The sequence below is a fragment of the Sminthopsis crassicaudata genome, chromosome 1 (assembly GCF_048593235.1).
Source record: "Sminthopsis crassicaudata isolate SCR6 chromosome 1, ASM4859323v1, whole genome shotgun sequence".
NCBI lineage: Eukaryota > Metazoa > Chordata > Mammalia > Dasyuromorphia > Dasyuridae > Sminthopsis > Sminthopsis crassicaudata.
The window spans coordinates 590,587,319-590,606,681 of record NC_133617.1 but is presented as its reverse complement, the minus strand read 5'-3'; the positions used below and the strand labels follow the sequence as shown (position 1 = coordinate 590,606,681).

General features: G+C 38.4%; 2 protein-coding genes and 1 pseudogene across 6 annotated transcripts in view; 2 read left to right on the top strand and 1 right to left on the bottom strand.

Annotated features, from left to right (window-relative positions):
• The window catches only part of SGTB (small glutamine rich tetratricopeptide repeat co-chaperone beta), a 73,656-nt gene extending 70,648 nt beyond the window's left edge, over positions 1-3,008 (bottom strand). For 2 of the 4 annotated variants that reach the window (XM_074282398.1, XM_074282401.1), the window contains exons 1-2: positions 2,885-3,008; positions 1,009-1,136 (exon numbers count right to left, since the gene is read on the bottom strand). In XM_074282398.1, the coding sequence (XP_074138499.1) occupies positions 1,009-1,108 (100 nt within the window). In that variant the 5' untranslated portion in view covers positions 1,109-1,136; positions 2,885-3,008. Of the gene's footprint in view, positions 1-1,008; positions 1,137-2,367; positions 2,483-2,722; positions 2,743-2,884 lie in introns of those variants that run through there. The other 2 variants (XM_074282400.1, XM_074282399.1) reach the window with 2 other exon arrangements.
• A 92-nt stretch (positions 3,009-3,100) lies between these two features.
• Positions 3,101-19,363, top strand: part of NLN (neurolysin) — a 131,722-nt gene continuing 115,459 nt past the window's right edge. Inside the window, exon 1 of one of the 2 annotated variants that reach the window (XM_074282390.1) lies at positions 3,101-3,405. In XM_074282390.1, the coding sequence (XP_074138491.1) occupies positions 3,365-3,405 (41 nt within the window). In that variant the 5' untranslated portion in view covers positions 3,101-3,364. Of the gene's footprint in view, positions 3,580-19,363 lie in introns of both variants that reach the window. The other variant, XM_074282391.1, reaches the window with a different exon arrangement.
• On the top strand, positions 10,102-10,738 carry LOC141551101 (protein BUD31 homolog pseudogene; annotated as a pseudogene).

Sequence of the window (19,363 nt, the reverse complement as noted above, 5' to 3'; positions counted from 1 at the left end):
ATTGCAAGCCTTTCATGACCTGACTTTAGTTCATCTTTCCAGTCTTATTATACATTACCCTTTTTATGCACTATTCAGTTCAATGCAACAAGCCTTCTTGCTGTACCTCACATAGGAAACACCATTTTCTGTCTCTGAACCTTTTCATAGGCTGTACTCATCCTCACCCCCATATCTAGAATATAGTCCTTCCTCATTTTTGATTCACAGAATCCCTTTACTTCAAAGCTCATGTCACCAGGTTTTTCCTAACCTTTCTAGCTGCTAGTGACTTTCCATTTATTTTACATACATTTACATGCATATATGTTGTCCTTTGAGGACCAGAAAAAATTCATCTTTATTTTCACTTCTCTAGCACCTAGAATGGTGTCTACACATTAGGTGTTTAAAAGCATATTTGTGTATTATTTTAAACCACACTTCAATGATCTCTGATTTCATTAGTATTCTTTTAACTAATCTGCAGAACAATCTCCTTTAACTCAATAGAATAGATGTCATTCAAAAGTTGCCCAATAGCCCCCTCGACAAAAAAAAAAAATTCTTCCCCCTGAAGTAAACTTGGAGTCTCTCTGAACTTAGGGAGGCTAATCTATGAGAATAGACACACAGATTACACTTGAAGCCTTTTCAGTCTGGTATGATTTCACAGGATTTGTGTTTCTCTAGACCAGTCTCTGAGACCCCAGGATCATCTACATACTATATGGGATTTATGATCATAGTAATAACTTTCATTTACATAGTAAGTTACAGTTTGCAAAATGCTTTATGTATGTTATTCTTATTTGATCCTCACAACAACCCTGAGGGTACTATTATAACTCCATTTGAGATGGGGAAATTGATGCTAAAAGAGATTAAGTGACTTGACAAGTAACTATTAAGTATCTGAGACATGATTTGAACTGAGTTCTTCTTGACTCCAGGTCCAGTACTATATCCATTGGGTCCCCGATTCATAAAAAATAACATAAAAAAGATACCTAGTTGACCGAACATTACCTTCCAAGCTTTCTTGTTCATCTGAAGTATAAGTATCTATCTGGCTTTGTTCCCGCAAAAAATGGATAACTGCATAGACGAGATGCTTGATAGATGACATTTTGCAAGCTTGGAGTATGGTCCCCTACCTAAGAGAAAGAAAAATATTAAGTTTACTAAAATAGTTTATTAAGAATGAAATGTGATATTTAACATCTATTGGTCAACCTGCCATGGGGGGGGAGGAGGGGAAAAATTGGAACAAAAGGTTTGGCAATTGTCAATGCTGTAAAATTACCTATGCATATATCTGGTAAATAACACTATAATTAAAGAAAAGAATGAAATGTGAAACTTATAAATTAAATTTGGGGCCAGATTTAGGATTTAATTAACATAGAGCTACTGAGGAAACTCCCTCTACCAGTGCTGAAAGGCAACTGCTCTAAAACTTGAAGTCATGGAGAATTTCCATCAGTTCTGGCAGTTTAAGGGACTTGTCCAGGGTCAGCGGTATGTGTCAGAGGCTCTACAAATTAAATTACAAAACTATACCTTAAAAGTCAACACCATATTCCTTTTAAGTCAAATGAGCTCACAGCTCATGATGGATAATTTATGACATCTTTTCCTTTATGTAGCAACATTGTATTAGATTAGGCAACAGTTTTATCAAAGTAGCAATTTTCTTTAAGACAGCAGGCTGAATTTAAGCTGAGCTGATAGGTTCAATAAAGACCTGTATATTCTTTATCACAATCTCAAATTCTCTTTAACCACTATGTCCTCATTAAGAATCAAAACACAATAACCTCCATTTTAACTCCTGATAAATAACATTCTACTAACTTCAAAACTGCTCACCTCTCTCCATTCACGAGTTACAACTTTAAGATAATTCAACTTTCTTAGCATTTGTCTCAAAGAGCAAACTGAATAAAAATGGCCCAGTACTTAAATGCATCATCATGGGGGGAGGGATAGAGGAGGAATCTCTTTTCTGTTCTTATAGTTACTGGCTAAGGAACTTGTAGGGGACAGTAATGAAAATGAAAATAATGTATTGTGAATACATACATTTAACACATACTAATCATAAAAATAGAACTCTATCTTTTATCTTTTAAGTTGTACATATGTAATTAGTTATTCAAATTTATTCGTGCATGCTGTAAACATCCCTTTAATATATTTACATATAACTTTGTCCAGTGCAGCTTAAAACTCCTAATAACACTCATTCGTGGGCCCTTCTTTTTTTTTTCTTTAAAACACTGAGGAACCTTTAAATGGTGGCTCGGAGCCAGTCTATATATGATGGCTTCTAATTTCTTCAGCACTCCTTCATTTGGCTCTCTAATCAAAGCCTGGGTGTGGTACCTGCTGCCGGCTCCCTCGGCTTTCGTTCCCCCTTCTTCATTTATTTACTTGATGTTCTCAGGAAATAAAGTGGGTCGGGGTGGGGGCGGGCGAGCGCGGCGTCCAGGCCCTCCGGCTGCAGGTGAGGACAGCGCCATCCTCACTCCCAGCACCCCTTCTCCCCAGCACTTCTCATCCTCGGGGGGGGGGGGGGGGCAGGAGGAAAAGGGGAGATTGGGAAAGAAAAGGGAGGAGGGCGGGATGAGGGAGAGATGGGGGGGGGTAGAGGAGGCAGAGGAAGGATGCTCCGTGCTATACCTCCATCCTCCGGCACTGCACTGACCTCCCCCTCCCCCGAAAAAAGCAGCCACGACACCTTCTCTCCCTGCGCCCCTGGCGTCTCCCCCGCTCCCGGACCGGGAGCCCCGGGGTGGGGGCTGAGGTGCAGCAGACTCTGCTCACGCACGACCCCGGAGGCTTGCTCCGGAGTGCGGCGGGGGTCCGGGGAGGGACCCTCCTCTAGCAGAAGCCTCCTTACCCTGCGAGAAGGATGAGCAGCGAGGATGCAGCCACAGTACCGCGGGCTGCTGGAGGACCGCGGGCAGCGACCACAGGAGCGCGTCTCCCGTGGCTCCACCCGGCTCGACGCCGCCCCGCCCCCCGGTCGGCCCCGCCTGCACAAACTTCGCCGCTTGCTCGCCTTCCCCCGCCCCCTCGGGGTGTCCGCCTCCTCCCCCAGCCGCCGCCGCCGCCCGCGCTCCCGAGGCTCTCCTCCCGGCGCGGGCACGCAGCGCGGGTGCGCGCTCGGGGCCGCGGGCGGAAGTGGGCGCCGGCGTGGGGCTGTCACACGCGGGTGGAGGCGCGGTAACCGGCTCGGGTCCCCGCCGCGCGGCGCCGCAGTGTGTCCGTCCAGTCGCGCTCCCCGGCCCCCGAGCAGCAGCAGCAGCTGGAGAAAGCTCGCGGAGCCGCCGCGATCCCGGGGCCAGCCAGGCCAGCCAGCGGCCCCTCCGCCTCCCTCATGCTCGCCCGGTGCTTTTCCGCGTGGCAAGGCCTCCACAGGTACCCACCCACTCACCAACACCTCCCCTCCGCTGGCGTCTCCCCCTGGGGGCGGACAGTGACTGCCCTGCCGCGGTGGGCAGCGCCCCTTCAGCCAGAGATGGCACCCTGAAGCCCACCAGAACCCCCCCGAGCACTCCCACCCCCGAGGCGGATTCGGGCGGCTGGGACCCGGTAAGGGCTTTTTCCTTTCTCATTCCATCTCCAGGGAGCCCATGCATGTCCCCTTTGTTACTCCCCCCGGACGCCTCAGCTTCCTCATCTGTACAACATCTGTGACCCCAGATTTAGAGCTGCAATCAGCGCTAACAATCAGGCACTTAGTCCTCATTCATTTTTCAATGAATTGAGATCGAAAGAAATTGAAGTGCATTATAGGATGTGTATTTAAAGAACTCAGAGCCTCTCTAGCCCTATACCTATTTTACAGATGGGGAAACCGAGGCCCAGATAGACTTACCTTGACTTACCCAAGGGTTATCAGAGAGTGATGGAGAGAGCTTTCAGATACAAGTCCGTTAAGTCCTGTCCGCCGCACCAGCGTGTTACTCTAAATGACCTCCAAGATCCCCTGTAGTCCCATAATCTGTCCTTGCTGCAGCAGAAAGCACTATCCAGCAGTAACTAGAACGCCACGATGGCCTGTTCAGCCTTGAGTTGCCTCCTTACTGTCCTGTTATTAAAGCCTGCTGCAGACAGAAGTAGCGCGCCTCACCTGTCCTTACGCATCGGTCCCTTAAAGCCCACCAAGCCTGAGACCGTTACTTTTCATTGCTTTCAAGTTCCTGCTCTTATTTCTCCTCATGAAATAGAGACTGGAAACTTGGAAAGCTGATTTCTGGGGCAGTTTCATTTTGGCCCATCTTGGGATTGCCGGGCAATGAGGAAGCTACAAGTAGCCTTTTCCTGCTGGGCGCCCTTTCCCACCTGCTTCCCAAACTGTATGGTCTTTCTCATGCATCATAGAGGAGTGAAACGGTCCTCCCTACTAGGTGGTGGTGAGGGGTTATACAAGCAAGGCCCCTACATTTACAAATCCTATCTTAATACTAAGTAAGAGTATAGGTAAACAACCAAAAAGATCATAGCATTAGAGATGAAAAGGTGGGAGGAATTGATCTCAGCAAGCTCAGCTGCAAAATGGGGATCTCTGTCAGCACCTACCTCCCAGGGCTGTTGTGAGAATCACATGAGTTATTGATGAAGCTCTTATAATAACGTCTGGCACATAAGGGCTTACTAAATGATGGTTTCCTTTATTCAAATACTTCCTACCTTCCAAAGGTAACCCAAATAGTATAAAACAGAAGTAGAATTGGAATTTGAGACTCCAAGTTCAGCCAGTCTTTCCAGGACATCATCCCATAGGCCTTTATAGCTTTCCAGTTGTTTAATGTTCGACTTTTTTTTTTTTTTACAGTGGAATTTATTTTTCTATTGCTGAGGCAGCATAGTGTGGTGCAAAGGGCCCTAGACTTGGATTCAAATGATGCTTTTAATGTCTTTGAGCTACATTACTACAAACAAAACTCTTCACTTCTAAAAACTAAAGTTTCCTGATCTACTTAAAAAAAGGGGGGGGGCTAATAATGTTTATAGTATTTATCTCACAAGGTTATCTTTGAGCATCAAATGAAATATGTTTGTAAAGTGCTTTGTAAACCTAAATGATAGCAGTCTATTGTATAGGTCTACAAAAGCTACTTAAAAGTAGCACTACAGTTCAGTTAATCAGGGGACTCCAACTATTTTATTTTATTTATTTATTTTTTTAAACTAGACAATAATGATAAAACATAGAATTTGTTTGGCTGTTGGTTTTTCAGTCAAATCCAGTTCTTCATGACCCTATTTGATGTTTTCTTGGCAAAGACACTAGAATGGCATCCTTTTTTTACAGATGAGGAAACTGAGGCAAATGGAGTTAAGTGACTTGTCCAGGGTCACACAGCTAAGACTTGTCAGAAGCCAGATTTGACCTCTGGAAGATGAATCTTCCTGCCTTCAGGCCCAGTGCTCTTATTTACTACTTTATCTATCTGTCCTGAATCACATAAACAGTGAAGAAATTCTAATTAAAATAAAAGATGTCAGGGGCAACTAAAATAGGCATGAAAGCCATGTAGCCAAGTTTGTTTGTATTTGTTTCAGCAGCAGGAGTAGAGAGGAGGGTTTAGATTTAAGAGATGTTGCTGAGATAGAATCTTTGGGAAAGATGCATATGAAAAATGAGGGAAAAGGAAAACTCAAAATAACTTTAAGGTTAAGAATTTTAGAAGATGGACTGAGTAATGGATATCATAGACAAAAATAGTGGTCAGAAAGTAGAGGATCCCTATGAATTTGATTTTGAATGTGAAATGTTTAGGTTGAAAAAGACTTTTAGGCAGCTAAAAATGCCAGTCAGAAGTTCAAAGGAGAATGCAGAGATAGTAGATTTGGGAATGATCACCAAAAGGGGAAGGATTAATTAAGCTGTAAGAGAGAATGAAATTGCTAAATCAGAAAGTATAGAAAGAGAAGGCCTATGACAAACTTATGAGGAATACCCAAATTAAAGGGTGAGAATGAGAATGAGGAATCAGAAACAAAATGGGAATAATGTTTGGAAAGTTGAGTGAACCAAAAGATCATGGTGCTTCCAAAGCCAGCAGAGAAAGAACATTATCTAGTGTAGGAGCATGGTGGCATGGAACTCTTCTCAGAATGACATCTTAGAAAAAAATCAAAGTTGGAATGAAAGGATAAATTTTAATTAAAGATTAGTAAAAATAAATGTGTGGGGTTTTTTTTGGTTTGGTTTGGTTTTTGAGAGGTTTTTTGTTTGCTTTACAAAAGATCTCCTGAAATTATCCATGGACTTTTTGTGGTTTATAGACCCTAGCATAAGAAGCTATAATCTTTTTTTTTTTTAATTTTTATTTTATTTTATAATTATAACTTTTTTTTTGACAGTACATATGCATGGGTAATTTTTTACAACATTATCCCTTGCACTTACTTCTATTCAGATTTTTTCCCTTCCTCCCCCAACCCCCTCCCCCAGATGGCAAGCAGTCTTATATATGTTAAATATATTACAGTATATTCTAGATACAATATATGTGTGTAGAACCGAATTTTTTGTTGCACAGGAAGAATTGGATTCAGAAGGTAAAAATAACAGTTTACACTCATTTCCCAGTGTTCCTTTTCTGGATGTAGCTGATTCTGTCCATCATTAATCAATTGGAATTGGATTAGCTCTTCTCTATGTTGAAGATATCCACTTCCATCAGCATACATCCTCGTACAGTATCATTGTTGAAGTGTAGGTCATTTATGTAATTATCTGTAAACCTGAATTCTCACCTTGTCACTGTCCAGACAACCTGAGTTCTCACCTAGTAATCCTAACATCTAATGATCCCCTAGTTCTGCTCGTTTCACTCAGCATCAGTTGATGTAAGTCTCTCTAAGCCTCTCTGTATTTCTCCTGTTGATCATTTCTTATACAACAATAATATTCCATAACATTCATATACCATAATTTACCCAACCATTCTCCAATTGATGGACATCCATTCATCTTCCAGCTTCTAGCCACTATGAAAAGGGCTGCCACAAACATTTTGGCACATACAGGTCCCTTTCCCTTCTTTAGTATTTCCTTGGGATATAAGCCCAGTAGTAGTATGGCTGGGTCAAAGGGTATGCACATTTTGATAACTTTTTGGGCATAATTCCAGATTGCTCTCCAGAATGGTTGGATTCTTTCACAACTCCACCAATAATGCATCAGTGTCCCAGTTTTCCCACATCCCCTCCAACATTCATCATTATTTGTTCCTGTCATCTTAGCCAATCTGACAGGTGTGTAGTGATATCTCAGAGTTGTCTTAATTTGCATTTCTCTGATCAGTAGTGATTTGGAACACTCTTTCATATGAGTGAAAATAGTTTCAATTTAATCATCTGAAAATTGTCTGTTCATATCTTTTGACCATTTATCAATTGGAGAATGGCTTGATAAGAAGCTATAATCTAATAAGGAAATGACAATTAATTGGATATAACTTTTTATTTTTCAAAATACATGCAAAGATAGTTTTCAGCATTCACCCTTGCAAAATCTTGTGTTGCAAATTTTCCCTCCCTTCCCCCTTTCTCTCTACCCTAGACAGCAAGTAATCCAATATATGTTGAACATGTGCAATTCTTCTAAACAGATTTCCACATTTATCATGCTGTTAAAAAAAAAAATCAGATCAAAAAGGGAAAGAAAATGAGAAAGAAAAAAATGAGCAAGCAAGCAACAACAAAAATGATGAAAATACTATGTTGTGATCCACTTTCAGTCCCCATAGTCCTTTCTCTGGATGCAGATGTCTCTCTCTATCAGAAGTATCTTGTAATTGAAAGTCACCAAATTTGACAATTAGTTTCCTGGTAATTGTAGAAACAGTAGAAGGCTGTTAAGAGCAGAAGACATTTTGCAAAAAGTTGGAAAGAGGGAATAGTAAGAAGGCAGCATTTTTTTTAATTAAAATTTTATTTTATTTTCAGTTCCAAATTCTCTTCCTTCACTTTCCAATATACATTGAGAAGGCAAGAAAAATAAAACCCCTTACAAATATGTAATCATGCAAAACAAATTTTAGCATTAGCCATTTTAGAAAAGTTTGTTTAAAAAGTTTAATTGTTTGTCCTAAGTTCTTGAAGAGGACTTATCTGTAGAGTGATGTCTTGAGTTGTAAGTTAATTGGATTTAAGTGAGGCAGAGCTGTGCAAAGTCATGAGTCTCACTTCCTCCTCTAAGTAGGAAGAGATAGGTCAGGATGATTAAAGATAGCCCCACATGCTGTGGGAGATCTTGGCCTTTTTAAGCTAAGGTCTTTCTCCAATTTCAATTTGTCTGAGACAACTCCCATTCAATAGTTAAAAGCCTGGTAAGAATTGAGAATTCAGGAGGTAATGTTACAAAGTAAATTAAAAAGCTGGCCTCAGATTTGGAAAGCAAAAAGTTTAGTAGTTTAAAAGAGAAAGAGTCAGAGATAGAGAGATGGGGTGGCAAAGATGGGACTGTTGCTAGTAAATGAGGTTGAAAAGTCAAGAGAAGATTTTTTTTTTAAGGTTTCCATGATCTTAATGTTTTTGTGAACAAGTGGAAAGGAAGTAGTCACAAGGGAGAAACTGAAGTGCAGGAAAGAAGATGGACTTCCAATTAACATCATCAATAAAAGGATCAGCACTGAGTCCAAGTCAAAGGACTCCTTACAGATCAAGGATTCTTAACCTGATGCTTACAAATTTGTTTTTGAAATATGTTGATAAAAATTTCAAGATAATTCATATCCTTTGTAATCTTGTGTATTTTATTTTATGCATTTACAAACATTATTCTGAAAAGAGATCCATAGGTTTCACTAGAAAGCTAAAGGAAGGCACCATTCTCCCAAAGTGTAAAAAACCCTGTTATCTCTAGACCAGAAGTGTTAAACTGAAATAGAAACAATGCCTTCAAGTTGCATATTTACTTGGAAAACCTCAAATTCACATTGTTGTTGTTGTTGTTGTATTTTACTTTTGTTTAATTTATTAAACACTTCCCACCTAATTACATTTTAATCTGGTTGAGTGGCAGTGGGAGATTCTGAGAATAGCCTGTCTACTTTGGACATTCCTATTTAGTTGATATTGTGCTGACTATAACAAGCACCTGAAATTTTCAGAGCCTACTAAGTGAAATCCATAGTCACTCCAAAATTTGGTCTTAGTAGGGGAGAGGGAAAGAAAATAAGCATTTATTAAGTGCTTGCTGGATGCTGTGAACAGTACTAAGCATTGTACAGATATTATCTCAGTATATCTTCACAACAACCCTGTGAGATAGGTGATACCATAGGAACCTAGGCACACAGAGATTAAGTGACTAACCAATCTATTGTTCATTTTGCAATATAATCAGATCATCTTCTTTTTTTCTGTCATATATTTCTTTGATCACAATGTTTACAATGTTTTTCCTGTATAATTCTTGTTTGAAATATATTGTAACCTGCTCACAGGCACCACAAACCCATCTATTTCCCTTTGGGTGGTTCTCACCTTCTGTTATTTAGAGACTAGTGTTTTATGATTTGGAGCCATGCAATATCACTGTTAGGATTACAAGATGAGAACTCAGGTTGTCTAAACAATTCTCTAGCTCAGAATTCACACCTTTGGTTCAGGCTTTTGAAGGGAGTTTAACCTTTGATCTTCTGAAGTAGAGTTTACATGTTTAAAAGAAGTTTGCACCTTTAAAAGGAGCAAGTTCATTGGTTGAAGTATTTTCCTACAAGCCCCTGAGTTCTCACATGCCCATTCTCTGTGAGGATAAAAGAAGACAACATTGGGCTTGGACAAGCAGTCTGGATTGGGGAAGGACAAGAGCTGGATGAGATTCAGAGCCAGGATTCAGGAAGAAGAAGAAGAGGCTGGCTGCAAGCTCCAGAAGCTTCCCAAGAAACCTGATTACAGAGGAAAAGATTATACAGAAAAGAGATCTCCTCCTAGAGAAGGATTATAACTTAGAGACGACAGGACTTTACAATTTGGCACCCAACGTGGGGCAAAGACTTTTGCTTATCCTGACAAGGACTTATTCTGAGCCCTTCAGAGGAGCTAGCCCGGACCTTGACAATTTGGCGCCTGAACAGGGACAGACACCCTATCTCCACTGAAGTCCTCCAATGACCAGGAGATTAGGTGAGTATTCTAATAGACAAATAAGGAACTTACCTTGTTAAGGGCTAAACCAGCCCTTACATATTTCGGGAGTGGTCGAAAATGCCTAAAGTGAAAAGTAGCAGGAAAGCTCCTCCAGATGGCTGGGAGCTAATTGAACCAACACTGGATGAATTGGATCAGAAGATGAGAGAAGCTGAAACTGAACCTCATGAAGGAAAGAGGAAAGTAGAATCTCTCTGGCCAATTTTCAGGATTCATCACCAGAAAAACAGATACATATTTGATCTTTTTTATAAGAGGAAAGCCATAAGTAGAGAATTGTATAAGTACTGCATTAAAGAAGGTTATGCAGATAAGAATTTGATTGTAGAAGAAACAAGGTTATGAAAATCTGTGTTGCCTCCATTGCATCTAGACTCGGGATACCAATTTTGGAACCAACTGTATATGTAGGGTTCCAAAAAGCAAATTAGAAGTGAGGCGGATCATTTAGTGTACCCACTGTGGCTGCCGAGGATGCTCTGGTTGACAGGTCTTGAAGCAGTGGACCCACGGTTCTGGATCAAATATTGGCATTTCTTGAGAGAGAAAAGAAAACTCATTCCTTCAAGGAACTTAGCAAAAAAAAAAAAAAAAGCTCTCTAGTTCAAGGCCTGACATTGTAGAAACTCTATAAGCAAGTTACTACTTTACTTATTACTCTATTCTCAAATAGTTGTCCATGATCTTGTCCCTGTGAAACTTCTATTGGAACTTTTTAAATGTACTTAAGAATAATTAAGATGGGAAGGTCCTTCTAGAAGTAGCACTTGAGAATGGGGTAAGGTTATGGGCAGAATGTCTACAGAATTTAAGATGGCACCCAAATGAAACACCCAAAGAGCCTTTAGAAGGTCAGGACTCGATTTGATCAACCAGCAGAAAAGCAATCACATGGCAGAAAGGAATTACCTGATAAGTCAGCCAAAAAGCAATCAGATAGCAGAAATGGATTACACTTGGAAGAATACAGGCCTTTTAAACCAACAGGGCAGTGTCCAGTACAAACAGCTCCAATGTAATTGCCAGATGATGAGAAGAGATTTAGAAAATGGTAAATAGAAGGAAATTAGAGAGGTTAACTGGCTGGGAGAGAGGATTTGCTTGTATTTTAACAGATAGAAGGAAACAGATGGGTGGCAACAAGCACCTGGAGAGAGACAGAAAAAGAAAATAACCTCAAAACAAAGGAGACAATCTAAGAAACATCTGACACTGAAAGAGCATGGCTAATAAGAAGACTGTTAAAGAACTTTAAAACCAGCAGGAATCATTGGATTTCCTAACACAAGATGAGACTAATGGACTGGACTTATGCTCATTTATAAATACTCAATTTATGATTATTTGATCATGTTATTTGTTACATCATTTCTAGCATGTGTTATGTTACTATGTATTTATGTAATTTATGTAAGTATGTGTAATATCTCCCATATTGATGGTTTTATGTTTCAAGGTCATGACCACCCTGTGTTCTAAATCAAAAGAAAGGGGAGATGTTAGGATTACATGGTGAGAAGTCAGGTTGTCTAAACAATTCTCTAGCTCAGAATTCACACCGTTGGTTCGGGCCTTTGAAGGGAGTTTACACCTTTGATCTTCTGAGGTAGAGTTTACATGTTTAAAAGAAGTTTGTATCTTTAAAAGGAGCAAGTTCATTGGTTGAAGTATTTTCTCACAAGCCCCGTTGAGTTCACACTACAATCTCTGCTAGGATAAAAGAGGAGGGCAGGAGGGCAAGGAATTAGTCAAGTCTGGAACAGAGTTGGGACGGCTGTCTGGAAGGAGAGAACAGATTTATAAATCCTTGTTGAATGAATGAGTGATTGACTATAACAATCATGCAGTTTTCCAAAGGGAATCAAATTGACTTAAAGGGGCTGTTTATTAATATCTGTCCTGCCCCTTCAACTTCTGGTTCTTTTTTTTCTTTTCTTTTCTTTTTCTTTTTCTTTTTCTTTTTCTTTTTCTTTTTCTTTTTTTTCTTTGCTGAAGCAACTGGGGTTAAGAGACTTGCCCAGGGTCACACAGCTTGGAAATGTTAAGTGTCTGAGGTCAAATTTGAACTCAGGTCCTCCTGACTTCAGGGCTGGTGCTCTATCCACTGCATCACCTAGCTGCCCCTAACTTTTAGTTCTTTCGACACTTCTATAAATACACTCAAATTTGTTGCTATTCAGTTGTTTTGATTGTATCTAGGAATTTTTGTGGCAAAGATACTGGAATATTTTGCCATTTCTTTCTCTAGCTCATTTTACAGATGAGGAAGCTGAGGCAAAGAGGGTTAAATGATTCACTCAGGGTCACACATCTAGTTGTAAAGCTAGAGAAACTGAGTCAAGATAGAGATTGGAGAGTATTTAATAATTTATTTAAAAGGAGAGATTTACTGGGACCAAATAGATTCATGGTTTGGTTCCAGGGCTGAATGAGACTCTCGTCTCCAAGAATCCAGGCTACAATGTGAGTTCCCAATGACCTATATACACATGGCTCAGACACAGGGGGTAGACTGAGGCAGGGGCAGAGCCAGGGTGCTGAGATCTGGAACAGGACTCTGACAGGGTGGGGGGGACCTCTGGAGATGGATTGACATAGGAGATGGGATGACCTAATGGGGGGAGGAACCCTGGAGATGGGGAAAGGTATTTTGATAAGACGGTATCTAACATTCCCATAGCTTGGGATAGGGAGAGGCATTCTGATATTCTAAAACATAAGATCTTTTATCCTTATCAAATATTTTGATAAAGAGGGAGGGGAGGTTTTGCAGGACTGAGCATTGAGCTAATAATTATAAACGGTGGCAGAACAATTAGAGAAACTGAGTAAGGACTGGGTCAGGATAACTAGGGAAACTGAGTCAGGACAATAAAAGAGAACTGTAGCATAACATAGTTAAGTGTCTAAGATCAGATTTAAACTCAGAAAGATGAGTATTCTTGACATTCTACACACTGGCTACCTAGCTGAACTGTTCAAGTTTTCCTGTTATTCTAACATGCATGCACACACACACACGCACTAAAAACTATCCTTTGTCCCTATCATCCTTTTAAGCTGTCCTATGTCCTTTATATGTTCTCCTTTCCCCCTTTTAAATGTGTAGAAAAAAGAGAAGCTACATGCCATGCTTTCACTTTTTCCTACCCATTCAATTCTGAAGCCCTTAGGATTTATTAAAAACATTAATTTATTACTACCTAAAAGGCTTTGAAAGAGCCTTTTGATTCTGCCACTGTTTTTGCAAAAAGTTATCCATGACCTCTTTTTGTATAATGTTATTTTTCCCAATAATATGTTAAAAACAACTTTTAAAACATTTTTTAAAAGTTTTGACTTTCTTCTATCCTTTTCTTCCCTCCTTTTTTCCTGAGATAAGTAATCCAACATAGGTTATAATCATATAAAACATTTCCATATTAATAATTTTGTACTAGAGGACTGAATTTATTACCTCTTAATTGACTCTCAATGGATTCTTCAATCCTGAATCTGTTTGACCTTTCTGTAGCATTTGACAATGTTGATCACCTTTCCCCCTTAATAAATCTCTTCTTTTCTGTTTTTCCTTCCTCTCTGACCCTTCTTTTTTGTTTTTGCCTGCTTCACCATCTTCTCCCATCCTCTAGTTATAGCTCTCCCCCAGGTTCTCTCCCACACCTTCTACTCTCCTTTTTAAAGCATCTGACACATTTTTTTCTTTTAAGTATATAATAAATTCAACATATATGTTTTATATCTTTTCTACTTTGCTTCCTTTTCTAAGGGCCTTCTATGCTCTAAGCTTACTGATCTCATCAATTTTGCTCCCAAGAGTTCAATTATCACCTCTATGATGCATATCTGGATCTTCAACCAGTTCCAAAAATACAACTGCTTTTAGTTTCATATATTTAGCTCTGGAAGGGAGTTTAAAGATCATATGACCATTGAGAAACTGAGTCCCATACAGATTAAGTGATTGCCCAAAATCTATGTGACCTTGGGTGGTCTTTGGTGACAGGAAATAGCCTGCTGAATAACTTTATCTCAATGTCCCCTGGAATCTCAAATTTAATAACTTTTCCTGCATTCCCTCCTTCCTTTTCCCTTCTTTCTTCCCTCCCTCTGTTATGTTGTCCCTGGCAAAGTCTCTTTTTCCCTCCTTTTCTTCTTCCCTCCTTTCCATTCTTTCCTTCTCTCCCTCCCTCCCTTTCCTCTTCCTTTCCTTTCCTTCCTCCTTTCTTTCCTTCATTATTTCCTTTTCCTCTCCCCCCCATGTTCTTTTCCCCTATTTCCTCCTTTTCTTCCTCCCTATTATTCAGATTCAAAAATCTTAAAGTCATTCTTTACTCTTCTCTTTGCCTTACTCCTCACATACAGTTACCATGTCTTATTAATTTTATCCCCACAATGTCCTTCTGTTCTATAACTTTATTCCACTCTTATTGATTGAACTCTATAACACCTTTGTTCGGGCCATAGTCATTCCTTAACTGGATTAGCTTCCAAAGCAGTTTCCTTGCTTCTAATCTCCCCCTTCCCCAGACCATCCTTTCCATAGTTGTTAGAGTAATTCTTCTGAGGCACAGTTTATCCTTTCTCTCCTTGCTCAGAAATCTTTAAATAGCTCCTTTTTGATCCAACACTCAAATTCTTAGCTTGATGTTTAAGTCCCTCCCCAATTTGGCTCCAACCTACTTTTCTAAACCCCTTAATTTTTTTCTCCCCTTCATGCCCTCTATATTTCAGATAAACATTTCCTCCATGCTTGAAATGTATTACCTTCTAATTTCAGTCTATCAAAATCTTTTTTTCTCCTTTGAGATACACCAAACATACCAAATCTTTGATAAAACTTCCTGAATTTTTTGGCTGAAATGAATCTCTCCTATCCTTAGTAAGGTGTAGTTTTTCCTATTATCTAAAATAAAGTCCAACTGTTTAGACCCATTCCAAAGCATCCAAAAATGATCTTCCCCTTTTGACTTGAAGATCTACCACCACTTTTTCCACAGATTTTTCTCTTAATTATTTCCACCTTGAAATATCTTTATTCATTATGATCTTTTCCTCAGTAGCTTTCTTCTTTACCATACTTCTGCCATATAATGACATTTCCATGCTTTAGACCTCACCTGAACAGAATCACTTTGCCTTTGCAATGATTTCTTCCCAGGCTTTCCTAAAATCAGTCTGTTCATCATTTCTTATAGAACAATAATATTTCCTTACATTCATATACCATAATTTAATCAGCCATTCCCCAACTAAAAGCTTTTTTGTGTGTATGTGCAAGGCAATTAGGGATAAGTGACTTGCTCAAAAGCATCCGAGGTTGTATTTGAACTTGGGTCCTCCTGACTCCATGGCTAGTGCTCTATCCATTGCACTATCTAGGTGCCTCACTATAGTGGTTTCCTCTATCTTCCCTTGTCTTCAAGACTGCCTTCCTTGCTCCTAGCCCACCCCTGATTATGAACATACTACTTTAGTGTTTGACTCTTTATTACTCTATAATCTTTCTTCTCCTCCCCTACTTTCCAGTATTTCTGACCTACTGAATAAATATCACCAATCAACAACTTGAAGGCAGTGTACTAAATGATGAAGCAATTAGATAGAGTGCCAGGTCTGGAGTCAGGAAAATTCATCTTCCTGAGTTTAAATCTAGCCTTACTAATTTATTAGCTGTGTAACCTTGGGCAAGTTATTAACCCTTTTTGCCTCAGTTTCCTCATCTGTAAAATGAGCTGGAGAAGGAAATGGCAAACTGCTCCAGTATCTATAGCCAAAAAAAAAAAAAAAAAAAAAAAAAAAAAATTGGGGGTGATTAAAAAGGCTAATACAACTGAAAATGACTGAATAGCTACTAACTGATGGGAATAAAAGAAAGGCAAGAATAGTTCCTGTTTTTAAGGTCCTCCATCTAATAGGCGATACAACACACAAACAACCATAAATATATCAAAGAATTTTGTTATATAGCTAAACTTGTTAAAAGGCATTAAAGCTATTTTGAGTCAGCCTTTCTGCCTGGGAATTTGAGTCATGTGGCATGTTAGGAAAGGAAGACATACTTCCAGGCACCTGATTAAGGCTGGTTGAATCAACTAAATGGATAATTTAGGTAATAACAGCTGTCACTGAGCCTGGCCTTCACCAGATTGGTGCTTCAGCTCTTGAGTTTCCATTTGTGGGGGGAGGTCTTCAATCAATCTGGTAGCCCAAGAGCCCTTACTCTTTCAATCAAGAGACAGAAATATCCATGGAGAAGGCTCATAGACATGCAGACCCAAATATTAATATTCTAATTTCTGTTTCCAATTCTGACATTTGTTAACTCTGCAAATCCTCTGTCAAATAAGTGCTTATTTACAAGATTTATGACACATCTTTCATCAAGGCTCTCTAACCCCACTCATCCAATTTTACTGCCTTAGGTGTGAATGACATGTCCATTCTCTTTTATATTCACTCCTATTCCTCTCTACTCTCTAATCCAAAACTAGTAGATTGTCATCTACCAATCTCTAGGTCATTCTCTCAACAAATACAAAGCTCATGTTCTATCTCCCTATCCCACTTGCCTATATCAGCCTTGAAGACATCAATATTAAATTCAACAAACTCTATGTAAAACACACTGTGTTAATCTGCATATGCAGATTAGGCTAAAAGAAACAGCATGTATCATGAAAAGTGTGCTCTATTTCAAGGATATGATACAGGTTCAAGTCACATCTTGTCCCTAGCTCTTTACCCTGAACATATTACTTTCCATCCAGAGATCTCAGTTTCCCTGTCTGTAAAATGAAAGCACTGGACTAGAAGATACTTATCTTCCCTTGTAGCTCTGTATCTTTGAAACTATGACAAGTTTGTTAAACCAAGGCTTACCATGTGCTTGCTAGATGTCAGACGAATAAGCAAGTATCTATTAAAACTTTATTATGTGCCAAGCATTGTGTTAGATGCTAGATATCCAAAGGAAGAAAAAAATTTATGAACACACACTTTTAGAAGAGACAACTTGCATGAAAATATATAACATATAGCATGTCACCTTTTATATGTGGACATTTTGGTTACTTAAAGGGGAAGAAAAAGAACTGCTGTGAAAGAAAAACTAATAAAATCAGCTTGAAGAAATACAGCCTCAAAAAGTAAATAAACAGTTGGGGCTTTTATGGCAAGATCAAACCAGTATACCAAAAATATCAATGCTTCCCAAATTAATTTACGGATTAATATAGTACCATTGGTCTATTTTTTAGAATTAGATTAAAAATTATAAATTTTATTTTGAAAGCAGGCAAGATTATTAAAGAGAGCTATTAAAAATATTTGCTTTTAAGAATGGATTCATAGAGGAGATATGACATCTATCTTTAAATAATTAAAAGGATATCTAATGTAGTAATTTATTTTGCTTGATTATGCAAGGCTTTTGCATTGATGGCTTGGGTTGTGAGGATGAAATGAGATAACATTTATAAAGCACTATATAAATTTTAAAGTACTATATAAATTATATTCATTATTTTTATTATTTAAAAGGGAAAAAAAACCAAGTTGTATGTAATAAGAGTTTCGCAATTTTTTGTACAATCCTATTTTTCCAGCCTGCTTTCAATATGGAAATAGTTATTTATTTGGAGGATTGTTAAATTCAGAATTTTAAAAATAATAGGACATAAAAGAAAAGAGGATATTCTGTGGAAGATTTACTCTCCTTTGAGTATAAAAAGCAAAACTAGAAACATAAGGTAGAAGTAGCAGGGAGGCAGATTTTAGGTGGATCTGAAGGAAGAATATCCTAACTATTTGAGAGTAGCATATTCTAAGAGTGAAATCTCTCTTACCTGAAGTCTCTAATAGAAATTGGAACCTCTTTGGTAATGTTTTATACCTGTGAAAGTAAACTCAAATAGAAAGGAATTCCTATAGGCAGCAAATTGACTTGGAATACCTCAAATTAACGTTATCAGTGCTATATTTATATTTTTATTTGCATTGTAAACATTTCCCAATTACATTTTAATCTGGTTCTGTCTAGCCTCTGACTTTTCCCCAAATACAATGGAAAAGAAAGTTGCATAATTGTCACTTAGTGTATCCTTCTTTCTGTGCAACCGGTCCTAGAATATAATTTTTTTAAGAGCAAGGACATCCTCCTCCTTCAACTCTTTCTATCTCAAGTGCCTAGCACAATATTTGGTAGATGATTATCAATACTTGTTAAATTGAAAGAAAAATCCTAGATTTTAAGCAATTAAGTTGAGCAAAGAATTTTTAGAAAGATTTTTTTTCTTTTCCTAGAGGCTTAGGCAATCAATTGTAAAGCCTCTATTTAAACCTCCCAAACTCATATCAGGTCTCTCTGGGAAAAATGAAATTGGAGGCAATTGTGTCTTTAGTTGTGGTTTTCAGAGCATGAGGACATACCCTTTTACTAATGAATGAGGAATTGATTTCTTTGGGAAGCACCATTTATTTTTTTTCATTTCTTTTGTCTCAAAGGAGTTTTATTTGTTAAATTGTACAGTTTGTGAGTAATATTCATTCATAATAATAACAAGCATTTATTTATATATTAAAATTTGCAAAGTACTTTACATAATTATCTTATATGACTGCAACTTTGTGGGGTAAATGCTCTTTACTATTCTTATTTTACAAATCAGGAAACTAAAATTGAGAGATTAAGGGACTTGTACAATCATGAAATTTGTTAGTGTCTGAGGAAAAATTTGAAATAATGCAACTCTATTCACTGTGCTATCTAGTGGTCTCCAACATTTATTTAGGATTTATATGTAGTTGCTGACTTAATTTGAGTAATTCTATTAGGTTATCATTTAAAGATCTTTAAATAAGGGTGATAGTTTTTCTTTCATCTTTCCTTCTAATTATTACTTTGCACTGTGAAACATTTTTTCTTTAGAATTTTAAAGTTCAACTTAGTGAAAGTAAAAATGTTAAAATTTCATCAAATTCTTACTCCTATTTGATAAGTATTTTCTCTTTTTTCCCCTCTATTCTAATACCATTCAAAAAGTTGTCCAACCTAGACATAGTTTCATATTTAGGTAATATCTTTTGGTAATGGTCGCTTGAGCCTACATATCCATGAGGAACTTCAATAATCAGTTTAGGTCTAGATTCTCAGTTAATACCACGCTACCAGAAATATAAACCAAAGGTCTATGAACTTGTTCTC